Source organism: Ambystoma mexicanum, chromosome 6p, assembly GCF_040938575.1.
Source record: "Ambystoma mexicanum isolate Mex_15411 chromosome 6p, UKY_AmexF1_1, whole genome shotgun sequence".
In the NCBI taxonomy this organism is placed as follows: domain Eukaryota; kingdom Metazoa; phylum Chordata; class Amphibia; order Caudata; family Ambystomatidae; genus Ambystoma; species Ambystoma mexicanum.
The window spans coordinates 38,036,709-38,052,059 of NC_090935.1; the positions used below are offsets into that span (position 1 = coordinate 38,036,709).

The 15,351-nt window shown below is 52.1% G+C and overlaps 1 protein-coding gene across 1 annotated transcript in view; it reads right to left on the reverse strand.

The window, feature by feature from the left end:
- Window positions 1-15,351, reverse strand: part of LOC138511178 (dual specificity testis-specific protein kinase 1-like) — a 546,159-nt gene that overhangs the window by 20,060 nt on the left and 510,748 nt on the right. Inside the window, exons 8-9 of the mRNA XM_069626684.1 lie at window positions 13,742-13,831; window positions 8,156-8,300 (exon numbers count right to left, since the gene is read on the reverse strand). Of these exons, the coding sequence (XP_069482785.1) occupies window positions 8,156-8,300; window positions 13,742-13,831 (235 nt within the window). The remainder of the gene's footprint in view (window positions 1-8,155; window positions 8,301-13,741; window positions 13,832-15,351) is intronic.

Below are 15,351 nucleotides of genomic sequence, written 5' to 3' on the forward strand. Positions count from 1 at the left end.
CTCCCAAAGCAGTACCAATGCAAGGAGGTGGGAAAAGAATTTAGAAAACAGAAATTTAGCATGCCCAATCAAATTGCGGAGTAAAGGACCGCCTTGTCAAAGGCCAGATCCTGCCCCCGGATGGAATCAAGGGATAGTGACGTACAAAAGTATGTACCGAAGCCCAGGTGGCTGCATCACAGATGTTTCGAATAGGAACACCCCTCTGCAAGGCAGTAGAGGCAGCCATACCCCTGGTAGAATGGGCCCTTAAGCCGACCGGTGGGTCCTTACCCGCCAAGCGGTAACGCTCAGAGATAGCCAAAATAATCCAGCAAGACAAAGTCCGATTCGTCACAGCCTGTCCCAAACGCTTTCCAGCATAACCAATGAAGAGTGGATCGTCCACTCTGACCCGGGACATGCTTGAAATATAAAAGCTTAACGCTCTCCTAGGATCAAGCCTAGCCTATGGAACCTCTCCTCTTCCTGACCAGGATGTGGAGGAGGATAAAATGCCGGAAGAACAACCTTCTGGCCTAAATGAAATTCCGATACCACCTTCAGAAGAAAAGAAGGACGAACTCTAAGGACAACCCAGTCCTTATGAAACACAGTGAAGGGTGGCTTAACTGAAAGTGCCTGCAACTCACTCACTCTGCAAGCGGAAGTGACCGCAACTAAAAATACAGTTTTAAGAGTTAACAGTCTCAAAGGGCATGTATGCAAAGGCTCAAACGGAGCACCCATCAGAAACTTGAGAACAAGGTTCAAATCCCAACCGGGCACCTGGAAAGGCGACGGAGGGAACACATTAGTGAGCCCTTTCAGAAACTGACAAATTAAAGGAATTTTAAAATAGGAACACTCTTCAGACGAGCACTTAATTATGGACAGCGCCGACAGGTAACCTTTAATGGTACACACTTGAAGTCCCCTGTTTGTCTGGGCCAAAGAAAGCAAAAAAGACAGCACGATTGGGATTTCACATGCAAAAGGATCCACATTCTTAACCCTGCACCAGTCGCAGAACATTCTCCAACGGCACAGAGACTTTGTTTCGGGCCTTCTGGCAGAAAGCAACACCTCCATCACGTCTTCAGGGAGGTCCCAATCCTTATACCTCAACCTTTCAGAAACCAAGCGTGAAGGTTGAGGGACCCGACCTCTGGATGGAGAACCTGACCCCCTCCCGTGAGAGCAGATCGTCTCGGTAGGGAAGACGATGTGGAGGGCAGATGGACAAGTCAAGAAGGTCCAGGTACCACATCCTCCGGGCCCACGCCGGAGCAATGAGGATCATCCGGGACCCAAACCTCTGTAACCTCCGCAGTACTTGCGGGATGACGGGGACTGGAGGATACGCGTACAGCAGTGGGAATGACCACTCCACCACGAACGCGACTCCTAAGGCTCCGTTTGGAGGAAATTCTCGCGAGCAGAACCTCTCGCACTTCCGGTTGACACTGGAGGCGAAGAGATCCACTTGAGGGGTCCCCCAAAGGGAGAAGATCTCCAGGAGAATCTCCTGAGCCAACTCCCACTCGCAAGAGATCACGCTCTGCCTGCTCAGAGTGTCCGCCGTTTCGTTTTCGTCTCCTGCGAGATGAACTGCTGAGATTGAAACTTCCTGCTGGATAGCCCAGAACTAGAGCTGCATCACCTCCCTGCACAGAGGAAGTGACCCTGCCCCCCCCCCCCTTTTTGTTGAGGTAGTGCATGGCCACCGTGTAGTCCATCAGGATCAGGACATTCTTTCCTCGCACAGTCGGCAGAAAAGCCTTCAGGGCTAGCCTGATGGCCCTCAGCTCCAACAGATTGATATGGATTCTGGACTCCAATGGAGACCAACGACTGCTGACTCAACTCGTTGGCATGAGCTCCCCATCCCGTGAGGGATGCGTCCGTCACGATAGTCGCCTCCGGCCAGGGCAGCCAAAATTGAGCCCCCCTCATCAAATTGCCTTTGTCGGCCCACCACAGAAGGTCCCGGGCGACCGAAGACGGCACCTGAACAGGGTCCGACATCCTTTCGGAGGACTGAGACCACTGGAGCTTGAGTGCCCATTGCAAAGATCGCATCTGCAACCTGGCCTCTGGCACCAGAAGAAAGCACGATGCCATGAGGCCGAGCAGTCTCAAGAACTGGAACGCTGGGAGAGTCTGGGCAAGTTGAAACTTGTGCACCATCTGCTGAATGTGATGAGCCCTCACCTGGGGAGGAAAACACTGCCCCAGGGACGTGTCGAGCACTGCTCCGATGTACTGAAGCCTCTGAGTTGGTGTCAAATGGGACTTTTTTAAGTTGAGGGAGAAGCCCTGCTTGTGGAGGGAGTGGCAGGTGACTGACAGAGGATCCAGGACTTGCTCGGGAGAAGACGCCCTGATCAACCAATCGTCCAGGTAGGGGTAGACGTGAATCCCTCCTTTCCTGAGGTGCGCTGCCACCACTACCATGAGTTTGGTGAAGACCCTCGGGGCGGAGGTCAATCCGAACGGCAGGACCCGAAACTGAAAGTGCGAGTCGCCAACCGAAAACCTCAGGTACTTCTTAAATCTGAGGATGGCTGCCAGAGGCGGGGCTTGGGGAGAGGGCAGTCATTGGCTGGGGGCAGTATGACCCAGAGATCAGTGATTGGTTACTACTAAGAAAGACAGATCACAAACGAAACTGATACTGACTTTTTCTTTACCGAGGATTCCCAGCCTGACGACGGGGAATATTCATGAGCATGTGAATCCATGCCAGACCCCATGCTGGAGAAGGGTCGGCACATGAAAATAAGCGTCCTTGAGGTCGAGAGACACCAATCAGTCCTGAAGTTGAAGGGCCTGGAGGACTTGAGAGAGAGTAACCATCTTGAACTTGTCCTTCCTGAGGAGTTTGTTTAAACCACGCAAGTCCATGATGGGTCTCAATTCCCGGTCTTTCTTGGAAATAAGAAAATAAGGGGAATACCATCCCTTGTTCCTCTCCGCTACAGGCACCAGTTCTATGGCGCCTTTCTCCAGCAGGGATGGAATTTCCTGCGCAAGGAGCGGATCCGGCCTCTTCAAAGAGAGATTCCCCGGTGGATTGTCGTGAGGCCTCTGCCGGAAAGGAAGACAGTAGCCATGGGTTATGATCTCCAGAACCCACACATCTGAAGTAATGGCGTGCCACTCTGCAAGATGCTGCGCCAGCCTTCCCCCAACCGGCAAACCATGGGACATGGCCTCATGACTGAGCTGAAGCGGCTGCGGCGTTGCCTGAGGGCAAAGAGGCAACAGCCCGAGCGGCACTGGCACCTTGAGTACCTTGCTTTCCACCTCTGGCACTCCTACGGTGGACCCTTTGACTGGTAGATCCTCTTGCTTTACCAAAGGATGAGTAATAACGAAAGGAACCTCCCCTCCATTGCTGTCCCCTAGGACGAAAAGGCAGAGTTTGTCGAACTGCAGCACCCAACGACTTCGCTGCAGCTTTTGAGGTGTGCAACCTCTCAAGGCTCTCTTCAGCCTTGCTGCCAAAAAGATGTTCCCGTCAAAAGGCATATTGAGGAGCCGGGCCTGCACATCAGGAGCAAACCCCGACTTCCGCAACCATACACACCTGTGTATCACGGTGCTCGCCGCCATGGACCAGCTGACGCAATCTGCCATGTCCAAACCCGACTGAGCGGCCTCACACATGGCATCCTTGCCATCCTGAAGCATGGCAAGGAAACCATCCCATTCGGCCCCTTCGGGAATATGTTCAGCCGCCAAGGAAACAGTTCCACAGAGTGTGCGTGAAACGAGACAAGGCACATATGGAGTTGGCCGCCTGAAGCGCCATACCCCCTGCAGAAAACACTTTCTTTGCCCAGCCGTCAAAATGCTTGTCGTTCCTATGAGGAGGGATGGTAGGGTACGATGCTTGCTTTGCCAGGGCCGTAGCTGCCTGCACCACCAAACTCTCTGGAGTAGGGTGCTTGGACAAGTAGCAGGGGTAAGTACTGGCTGGGCGGTATTTTCGCGGCAAAGACTTGCTCACTGCCGGGAGACTCTCCGAAGCAGTCCAAGCCGCTGCCACCCTCCCCTGTAGAGCCATATGAAATGGCAGTACTGGGTCAGTTGGTGGACCAATGTCGAGGATATCCGTAAGGTCATCCTGAACAAACTCCCCTGGGGGAGAAGACCATCCTAAGTACTCGGTGACCCTTGACATAAGGCGCCGGTTTGAAGAATCGGCATGAGAGCCAGGCTCAGGCCTACAAAACTCCACCTCTGGAGAGGTGTCCAGCCCACTAGCATCATGCAGGGACTGCCTCAGGTCCTCAAACTGGCTATGGCCCGAGAGAATCTCGTCTGGCACCGTGTCAGGCACCATGCCATCATCAGAGCCCTCATCCACCTCTGAAATAAATTCCAGATGGCGGTAAGAAGGCACAGAACTTGAACCAAAGGCATGCTTGACCTTGGCCAGAGCCATTCTAGGTGGTTCCCCCAAGTCACGGGGTACCCCCGTCGACACAGCCTCGATCGGTGTCGACGACAGTCGCGGCGCCGACAGCATCGGCACAGGCCTCGAAGGCGGAGCCCCGAGCGTGTCCTACGACATCCTGGGCGCTGATGGCGTCAACGACTTCTTCGGAGGCGGAGCCTCGAGAGAGTCCGTCTACGACCTCGGCGCCAAGGCATCGATGTCTTCCTCGAACACTTCACAGGTTCACACGGTCTCGAGAACGTCGAGGACCTGGACCGGGCATGCCGAGAACGATTCCCGAGCGGGACCTTTCCCGCGAATCGTGACGACCACCCGAGCCCGAAGGCGTGCGAGCGGTGTCTCTCGGCTGATCACCATCGACCCCACTCGGAGGCGCGGACGGACCAGTGCCCTGCGATTCGAGAATCGCCTACATTTTCTTCCCGAAGGAAGCCCATTCCTCCGGTGACGCATGCTTGGTGGGGTAAGCGACCCGCCGACGGGGGGAGTCCTCGGATGAGGACGGGGAAGGCGACCGATGACGGCGCTTTCGGGGATTACCTCGAAGAGGCAGAGGAGTGACGAGACCGACTCCGGGACCGAGACCCACTGGACTTCTGACGACAACGACGCGGAGAGGCGCCCCTCGAGTCGTCCGTCGAAAGCCCTGCAGACCTCGACTTCCGGGGCTTGGACACCTTACCTACCGATAACTTCTTCTTGCGCTCCCGCAAGGCTTTTGACGTGAGCGACTGGCAGTCGACACAGTCATCTGTGTCATGGGTCTCCCGAGGCACCAGAGGCAGGCGTCGTGCGAGTCCGTGACTGACATCTTGGACCCACAGTCCCCGCACTTCTTAAAGGCCGGTCGCGGTGTGGAAGACGAGGTAGACATCTTCACGAAGAAATATTTCACAAACACCAAACAGGTTCGAAGAACCGAGAAAACAGAAACTCCAAAGAGTCGAGGCGCACCAAGATTCCCGAAGCGAACGCGGAAAAAACGGAACTGAGGCTACAGACGTCGTGCATCCTACTTATAACATCCAGTGATGTTGGCCGTCGGAGGAGGTCCTTGAGGGTGGCGTATCGACGTCATCGACGCAGGACGCAGACGCCGAGGATTTTCCAAAGCAGCACAGCTGTGGTGATTACTGTCATAGATATGGAATACGTCGGAGGACCCAATCCCCTCAAACCTACCTTGCTTTAACAAAGGAAAAGGCAGGCTGAACATGACTGGCTTAAAGATAACGTACAGAAGAATAGAGAGGATTGGAAACGTAGGGAGAGAGAATACAAACTTAAGATATGGAGGATAAACAAATTTACTATAATGAACAAATTACAAAAGCGGGTAAAGAAATCAAAGAGATTTTTAAAATTGTTCAAGACTTGGGGAAAACCCAATGCCTTTGAATCAGACCATTAATCTGGATAAAGACAAATATATTAGGGTTCAAAAAGCATTCACAGACAAAATCGTATCAGCTTGTGCTAGAATATGTAAGGACCTGGACCAATTAAACTCTCCGGACATTCCTGATAACCTCGGAGGAAAGGTACAAAAAACTGGGTGCAGTAAAAGAGAAGAGCACAGCAGGAACACTGGGTGCAGTAAAAGAGAAGAGCACAGCAGAAACGTGCAGTAAAAGAGAGCACAGCAGGAATGCTGGGTGCAGTGAAAAAAAGAGCACAGCAGGAACGTGAGTGCAGTGAAAAAAAGAGCACAGCGGGAACGCTGGGTGCAGTAAAGGAGAAGAGCACAGCAGGAACGCTGGGTGCAGTAAAGGAGAAGAGCACAGCAGGAATGCTGGGTAGAGTAAAAGAGAAGAGCACAGCAGGAAAAAGGGGTGCAGTAAAGGAGAAGAGCACAGCAGGAACGCTTGGTGCAGTAAAGGAGAAGAGCACAGCAGGAATGCTGGGTAGAGTAAAAGAGAAGAGCACAGCAGGAACGCTGGGCATGGAATGTCATAAGCGGATATGATATTTTGATATGATATTTTATTTGTATTGCGCTCATAAACAAGTGTTTCAGAGCGCAACTAGGCAAGGGTGGGGGACAGGGGAGAACAAAACAACGATCTTTCTATGCCCAGTGACATTGAGAACGTGCAAGTGCATGGGAAACGGAAAGGGAAAAAGTGCAAGGAAGGGTGAGAGTGGAAGTGCGGAGCAGAGGAGAAACAGATAAATAATAATAAATACAAATAAATAGATAATAGAGCAACGGGGTAGTGCAGACAGCAAGTGGCACATGCTGTGTTTACGGCAGCAGAACTGGGTAAGTCTGATAAGTGCATAAAAGGAAGAAAATGGGGGGCTGTATGGGTACAGATACAGTCCCCAGTGCAAGGGGGGGCCGGGAGGCAGTGCAGGAGGGTGGGGGGGTGCGCAGGTACCTGGGCCCAGCGGACAGAGGGTGGCCAGGTGCACAGTGCCAAGAGAGCAGATCGGCAGGGGAAAGGGGGAGCAAAGGCAGATGTAAAGAGGAAGGTCTTGAGGTGCTTCCGGAACCGGAGATAGTTCTCCTCATGTTTTAGAGTGGGAGGGAGGCTGTTCCAGAGGGAGGCCCCAGCCGAAGACAGATCTACCCCTAGCTTGGTTCTTTGAAAAACTTCTGACTCTCAGGGAGGTAGAGGAGCGAAGAGCTCAAGAGGGGAGGTATTTGCGGAGGAATAGCTGAAGTTATTTGGGACCCAGGCCCCAGCAAGCCTTGTGCACAATGCAGAGGGTTTTAAAGGTAATCCTTGCATCCACTGGAGAGATACGATCCCAGGGCTTGAGACCAAAGACAAGTCTTGCAGTTCTGTTCTGAATTAGTTGCAGAGGGCAGAGAGTAGAGGCAGGTACATACAGAAAGAGGCTGTTACAATAGTCCAACCTAGAGAGAACCAGAGCTTGGTAGACAGTGAGCTTCAGGGGAAAGCAGAGGAAAGGCAGAGTACCTCTGAGGAAGTGCAGTAGAAAGTCAGTTTTTATTTTTTTTTAGAGACCTCAGAGATGTGGGCGGAGAAGGAAAATGTGGAGTCAAAGATGACCCCGAGGTTCTTAACATCGCAGGTGGGGATAGGAGGAGGGCCAAGAGAGGCCGGCCAGAGAGAGAGGGGAAAGGATGGAGCTGCAAAAGGGCGGAAGGGATCAGCCTCAAATTGGCCCTACGATGGCACAGGGCCCCCTGTCATCTGAACCCCCAAAACATTTCTGTTTTTGTTATGAATCATAGTTTATGGTGTGTGATAAAGCTTACCGCCTGATCTTTTCCACCTTACCTGGTATCCTTGTTGCGAATATTTAATGCATGTCCAATGCATGAGTGGGATGGATGGGCCTCTATTTACGCCTACCAGCTCATTCTATAGTTTCCCGCACTATGCCACTTTCAAGCTTACGGTAAAGCAAGGAGGGAAACTGCGGAAGTGTTGGTGAGGGTGAACCCCCTTGCAGGACCTAAAGGCAAGACTGGCCAACCCCTGGAAGCTTGCCCCATTCCCCTTGGATTTAGCAGCCTGGCCGGGACCCCACACATGCATTCACTGGAGCAGCTGCAAAGTACATGCTCCCAAGTCATGAGAACGTGTGGTCTGTTAGATGACTAGCCTAATCCCCAACACAATGAAGGAAAATATGGAACACTAAGGCAAATGGACATTTCCACATTTGAAAAAAATAAAACCCCTAATGTTCTTCAGTTGCTAGCGATATAGATAACGCGTGCTGCATATTTACCCTTCGAGACCGTGGCGCGGACCTCCATCTCCTTGCCTAGGTCATCGATTCCGAGGTCCAAGTGTTCACCTTCCGTGTAGTGCTCCAGAATCACTTCTAGGCGCTGGGCAACTTCACAGAAGGAGGCTCTTGCTTTCTGGTCCATCTAGGGAAAAGACATGAACATATTGCTGAACGTGCTGAACCTGAGAGGTGCGAGAGATGGGGTGCAGGCCCCATAACCCCTCTGCTTCCTCTTACAGCCGCTGATGTTGATCAAGCAATCCAGCCTGCCCCTCTGCCCCCCCACGACTACCCCCTGCAGATGGCACTTGCGGGCCCAACACGCATGGCCAAGGTTACTCAGCGGAGGGCCTTCTATATTCACACTGTAATATCGCTCTCAGGATAGACCCAGGGGGGGCCATAGCACTCTGGGCAGTCCACTATTTAGAGTAATTAGCTGGGGGACAGCCTCCAGCACGCACCCCCACCACCAGTCCCCACCCTGAGGCATGAATGAAATTTCTTGAATATGGATGGATGAATGAATGAATCTTAAAAAAGGTAGCAATGTTTATGGAACTCGATACCAGAGCACATGTGGGGTGCGCTGTGGGGGTTGCAGGGGGATAATGAAGAGTGGAGAGAAGAGATGAGTGCACCAGGATGACAGTGAGAAGAAGAGAGCAGGAGAGAGATGGGGAGAGAGCGGGCAAGCAAGTGCCAAAGCCAAACTAACAAGGTGCCTTTCATCAAGTGAGGCAAGACCACCCACTCCCACTGCTCTCTCTGCACCCAAGGATAATCATAGAGTAAGCACTGCAAGTCCCACAATGCAAAGCAAAACCCCAGGGCATCCATCTGACATGGAGCAGTGGAAGAACACTGCGCCTTCTGAATGGTCTCTGAAAGTGAGAATTCACGGCAAGAAGTGCGCATGCTCCAGCAACAGCAGCACTAAGAGACTGACCGACGGTCGCCCTTCTGGGGTGCGTCGGCACTCATGACCATGGATAAAAAGAGGAATCAATGGGCAATAATATACACTGTGCTCTGATCTACACAAGCCCTTTGAGCAGAGATCCATTACCTCCACGCCCACTCTTCCTTGTCCCAGCACTACATGAGGCACATGCATCAGACAGGAACTTTTTCTATTTTGTATAACTCCTCCCCTTAAACCACAGCATCCAGTTTTAATTTTCCTGCCTCCAGCAGGTTGGACTGTTCTCAGCGTGGGGCTCTGGGGAGCTATTGTTGCTGCCCGCCTGGTGGGGCTGTGTGGCAGGGCCTCAGTTCCCTACAGGTGAAGCATGCTCCCGGTTTCCCTGCTGGGCTTGTGCTCCGGTTGAGCTGGAACTGGAGCCTCTCCCGGTTCGTTTGCGTGGCATCAGGGCCAGAGTTCGGGCATCAACGCCCGACGTCCTACAGGGCCCGGGCTCAGTAAAGAGGCTCTGCCTCTGTTTTATTAAGGTGGGGGTTCTGTGAATACCCCGGGAGCTGACCAGAATGTTTACGTTCCCGGGCTTCCTTTTTCTCATCAGAGGATTGCACGAGCAGCTGAACCAGCAGTCTGATGTGCCTTCCGGGGGCGGGTTGGCCACGCCTCCAGGGGGGGAGGGGTTTGTTAGTGTTTCTCCAGATGAGCCTGTAGTGAAACACTGCCATAACGACCTGTTGCCGTTGACTAAGTGTTTGTGCTCCCTCATTGGTGGTTTCTCTCCCGGTCCTGCAGTTAAATATAGTGGATCGACAGTGGTTTTTGCATTCCTATTTTGACTGCGTGTGCTTCTGCCTGCACTACGGGAAAACGCTCTGCTAAACTCGGGCACCTTGCCCTTTCCTCTCCCTCTTCACCTGAGCTTCACAGGAAGAAGAAGAAAATATCTAGGCATTTTTCCCAGTCTAGGGAGGACATTAAGAAGCTGCTTCTTCAGCATCGTGGCCATACGCATGGGCACAAGCGCCGGGATTGGTCGCCTTCATCATCCTCCTCTGCCGCTTCCTGTTCATCATCAGCTGATGCAGAAAGGAAATATCTGGACAGGGATGACGTGGAGGAAGTGCTTGCTCAAGTTTGGGACTGCATGGTTTTTTCGGAGCCCTTGCTACCAGTGGAAGGGGCTGACCCCGATATTCGCCAGTATAAGCATACCCTGAGGATGGGGTTGCCTTTGGTTTCTGATATCCGGGCTAAGATCCTTCGCGAATGGCGTGACCCGGAGAAGACTGCCATGCCCCGGTTTATGGCCAAACTCTACCCGTTGAAAGGGGGTGAGACGTTTTTCTCGGACTCAGTGGCAGTTGATGATATCCTCGCCATTCTGGTCGATTTCTCCTCTATTTAGGCCGAGGCAGCAGCTGTCCGGGACGGTAGGGTGACTTCCAGCCTCAAGAAGATTCATGCTGCGGCACATCTGGCCCTCAGGATGAACATCTACAGCTCCCACATTGCAGAGACTGTGCCGAGTGGTTTCAAGAAGTTGAAGAAGGTTGTGGATGGTGGTCCTGAGTGTGACCTTCTGCTGGCGGAGATACAGCGACAGGTTGAACTTTAGTAGAATCTGGCGTTTGATGGAGTGCGTGGCTCGGCCATAGGTGATGGTGTGTCGGCCAGGAGGCATGTGCATCTGTGGGATTGGAAAACTGAATGTTCTCAGAAGGCTGCTGCCCTTAAACTTCCTTTTGACGGTTCAAAACTTTTTGGTGATTTACTTGAGGAAAAAGTGCATAAGGTGTTTTGTGCTGACAAATTATGACGGAAGTCTACATTGAAGGTCAAGAAATCTTTTGGTGCGGGGAAACAGACAGTCATTCCCTGGTTCCTCCTCCCGCTCCTTTTGTAGAACCAGGGGTTTAGGGGGCATGGTCCTCTGTACTCTTCTCATCCGGGCCCAGCCCAGAAGTCCTGATGGTTTGGACAGGCCGGTGGGCAGACGTCTCTCACTGTTTTTCCCCATATGGGACCGGCGGTGCTCTGATTTGCTCTGGACACCGTTTGGAGGGGTTATCGAGTGAACTTCCTGTCTCCCCGGTCCAGGGTTGCATGTTTCGAACTGCTGTTCCCCGATCGCTGACCAAGAGGTAAACTGCCCTTTCCGAGTTGTTGCTGAAGGCGGCTATCATGCCTGTTGCCTTCCCGCACCGGGGTCTGGGTTTCTACCCACGGGTATTTCTGGACCCCAAACCTTCAGGGAAGTCTCGCCTCATCTTGGACCTCAAGAATCTCCAGGATGCACATTACCATGTGTGTCTCTGCCTCTGCCACATGAAGTTCTGTTTTGCAGTGGGATCCCAGCATTTTCAGTTCTGAGTGCTCCCGTTCTGGTTGTGCTCAGCCCCCAGGGTGTTCACCAAGCTGGTGGCTCCCCTGGTGGCGCATATGCCCCTGAGGGGTATTCAGATTTTCCCATACCTGGACGACTGGTTGGTCAAGGCGGCCCTCCGGCAGACAGTCCCGACTCATCTCCAGCTGGTCTGCCAGGCATGACTGCGGGTTTCTGGTGAAGCCTCATATGAAGCCCACTCAGGATCTGGTTTTCATCGGGGCTCAAATTTGCACCAGGAAGGGGAGGGTTTTTCTGTCTCAGGAGAGGGTCCATTGCCTGCTGTCTGTTCTGGGCAGGGTTCTCAGGAGGCCGTGTGTCACGGCTCGCTTGTTGCTCATGCTTCAGGGACACATGGCGTCTTGCGTTTTTCTGGTTCTGTGGGCTTGTCTTCATCTGTGTCCTCTGGTGTCTTTACCTACTCTCCCACTGACTCCCGGCTTCTCAGGCTTACGAGGCCTTGATCCCATTCCCCACCCATGCCACACTCACGGTTTTTGTTGGTGTTTGTTGGCTTCCTTGGCGTCCCTTGCGGACACCTGCTGACACATCCTGGAGCCGCCTCTGTAGGAGCCGCCCTTTGCCTTGGGGCCCTTCGCCACAGGGGCTGCCGGGCAGAGGGCTGCCCTGCTTCCCGATGGTAAAGGCACAATCTCAGTTGATATTCCAGGGGTTTTCGGGTCCTGTGGTCGAGTCTAGCATTAATGCTCATACACCTTTTAATCTGAAGGTGTATGACAGGCACTGGGGCCACTTCCAGGATTGGTGTGGGCGGTCTGGGATCCCCCTGCATTCGGGTCTGCCCGCTGTTCTCCAGTTCCCCCAGGAGGGTTTTGATAAGGGCCGAGCGATCTCCACGCTTCGCTCCCAATGGGCCTCCATTAAATTCCTTTTGGGGGATCTGATGGCCACCTGGATGGGGAGGTTGCTTCAGGTCGCTCTTCTTCCCGTCCTTGTATTTATAAAGTTCTTCCCCCTTGGGATCTCCCTCTTGTCTTGCGGTTCCTTCAAGGGCCACCTTTTGAGCCCCTTTCTGCAATTGTCATCAAGCACCTTACGCTGAAGGCTGCTTTCCTTATCGCTATCACGTCTGCCCGTAGGATGGGGGAGATTGGGGCTCTATTGTGCCATCCCCCTTTCTTGAGGGTTCTACCAGACTCTCTGGTTTTGCAGTGTGATCCGAATTCCTACTTAAAGTTGTGTCTCGGTTTCACACCTCTCAGGATATGGTTCTCCCTGCATTTTTTTCAGGATCCACAAACGCCAGAAGAGGTGGTTCTGGAATATTTGGCTCGGACTGATAGTCTCTTGGTTACTTTTGGCCCTGGGACGGAAGGTTTCCATTAGCCAGTGGATCCATGCTGTTGTCTCCATGGCCTATGTGGCTTCTGGCCTGCCTGTGCCTGACTGCGCTCAGGGTCGCTCTACCAGGGGTTTGGCTGCTTACTGGGCGGATGCTCGAGGGGTCTCTCTACAGGAGATTTGTAGGGCTGCCACCTGGGCAGATCAGAGCACCTTTGCCAACCACTATCGGTTGAATGTCTCCCGCTCTGGGAATGGTTCCTTCAGGGTTGAGGTTTTGTCGGTTAGGATGCGAGTTTGGAGTTATTAAAAAGGTGCGTTTTTGTTCTGTTCTCTCTCTCATTGGGACCGCTACCCGTTGTGCTATGGTATGCCTCATGAGGTAAGTACTGGGACTAGGAAGAGTGGATGTGAAGGTAATGCTCTGATTACTTACCGGTAATCTTCATTAATCTGAGTCCTACTCCTCCTCGTCACAGTACTGGCAGCCCTCCTCCCCCTCCCTACGGGGAAGGTCCAGGCTCTGGTTTGGAATGTTAAACCGGATGCTGTGGTTTGAGCGGAGGAGTATACAACATAAAAGAAAGAGAAGGTCCTGTGTCAGAGGCAAAGACCTCATGCAAGTACTGTGACGAGGAAGAGCAGGACTAGGACTAAAAGTAATGAAGATTACCGGTAAGTAATCAGAGCAATCGCATGTAAAGTGTTTTTTATACTCCCAGGTATTGGTTTATTGGGCTGCTATGGAGGCCTGTTTGATAATCTGTCAAAATGTGCTGGGGGAGGACACCAACCAAGCTCCCCCCTCTCAAAATGATATTTAAATCCAACATTCCAGGATTGGCCAGTGAAGGGGTCAGGGCAGGGGAAACTTAACTACTTTTCGCCCCCTTAGGCCCTTGCACAGGAGTTGAATTTCCCATATTGCGAGACGTCCGTCTTCTGCACGTGCCCACACAGCGTGTGTAATACTTACATTGCAACAGTGGAAGGCCATGTGCAGGAAGGAGGCTGGGCAGTCTGCTGTCACCATGTTCCTGAAGGTCTGCACATCCAGACCAAAGTCCTGTGGAAACAGAGGCACATTAATCCCAGCATGCACCATATTACGAGAAGCTGGGCACCGAGTGCAAGCATGGAGACACACGGGATACATACACACAGCATTGCTCCGCCACCCTTCTGACATGCCATCTCGCGAGCAGGCATGTGCTGCTGCTTCTGTCCACCACTAGATGGCGCGCGAGGACTAAGATCAGGGTCCTCGCTGTGCGCCATAGGGCAGCCTTAGCTTGCCCCTTTCACCACGCATGACGCTCCGGGTACTGAGGGACAGGGTATTGTACTGACGGGTTAGGACGATGGGAGCCCGGACTCCGGCCATGCGCGTCATAATCCCGCAGAACTAGACTAATCCATCTAGAAGGTTCACAAGTCTGGCAAAGTCAATTGTTTCGGAGAATGTGGCAACACTGCCAAGGATCACGCCCAGAAACCTGCCCCCTTTAACTTAGATCAACAGCATCTGCTTAAGGACCCTCCCCCATTGTGAGGATATTGTTATAGTTAATACATGCCTATAGAGTTATGCCTATAGAGTTTCTGTTTGTGATTAGAATCTGCAATGTAACTATGACAACATCTTCGTGCATCGTTCCAGAATGTTGATGGGACCATACACGAAGATGTTGCTGTAAAGACGCTGGCCTCCTGGGGGCTCCTATGATTAAACCCAAGTTATACATCCCAAGGTATCAGCGTGATGTATTTATAATGAAAGGGAAACACAACAATTGGCGACGAGGAGTTGGTTACGTGGATGGAGCTCCCAGGCGCAGTGATGAGCGATTGAAGTAAACGCTCCGTTATAGTATACGGTTCGTGGATGAAAAGGAAAACGAACAACGCGCTACGAAGGAAAGATATAACCATACAAAATAGGTGAGCAGCGCAGTGAGCGAAGGAAGTTTCGCTATTTATAGACTATAACAGAGCTTACTGTTCGGCATGATACGGCGAGTCCGTGTGAGCAGGGCCAACCGCCGTTGGCGTTAGAGGAAATGACCCTCGTACGTGCTGTGCGTGCCGCCATCTTGGGTGCCACACGGAAAATACGACGGATAAGTGATATTACGTGTCGGGAAGGCAGCAACAGTGTTGTGTAAGTCCTCGCATAAAGGGGAAGTGCGCTGACATCAAAGGGACACAAACCGATGCGCACGGAAGATAATACAAATGTGTTGAGTGATGTAGGCGCATAAATAAATTTTAAAAAATAAATTAAAAAAAATTCACGTGCATTGAGAGTGAAGTGTAAAACATATTGGATACAGTTAAGTGCAATAATAGTACTCAGTTGTCAATGATATGGACATTAAGTACTAGAACAAAAAGAGGAGTGGATAGAAGTTGGACAATATTACATAAGCAATATACAGACACAAGAACTTTCTTTGCTATACGACTAGAGAGTCATGCAGACTCTCATAGCTGCCCCGGTGAAGTTTTTTCCATTACCTGGGAATCCGACATGCCCCTGGGAGCAATGGCAGGATAATTTCCAAGTGTACCTGAGGGCCGTCGGGG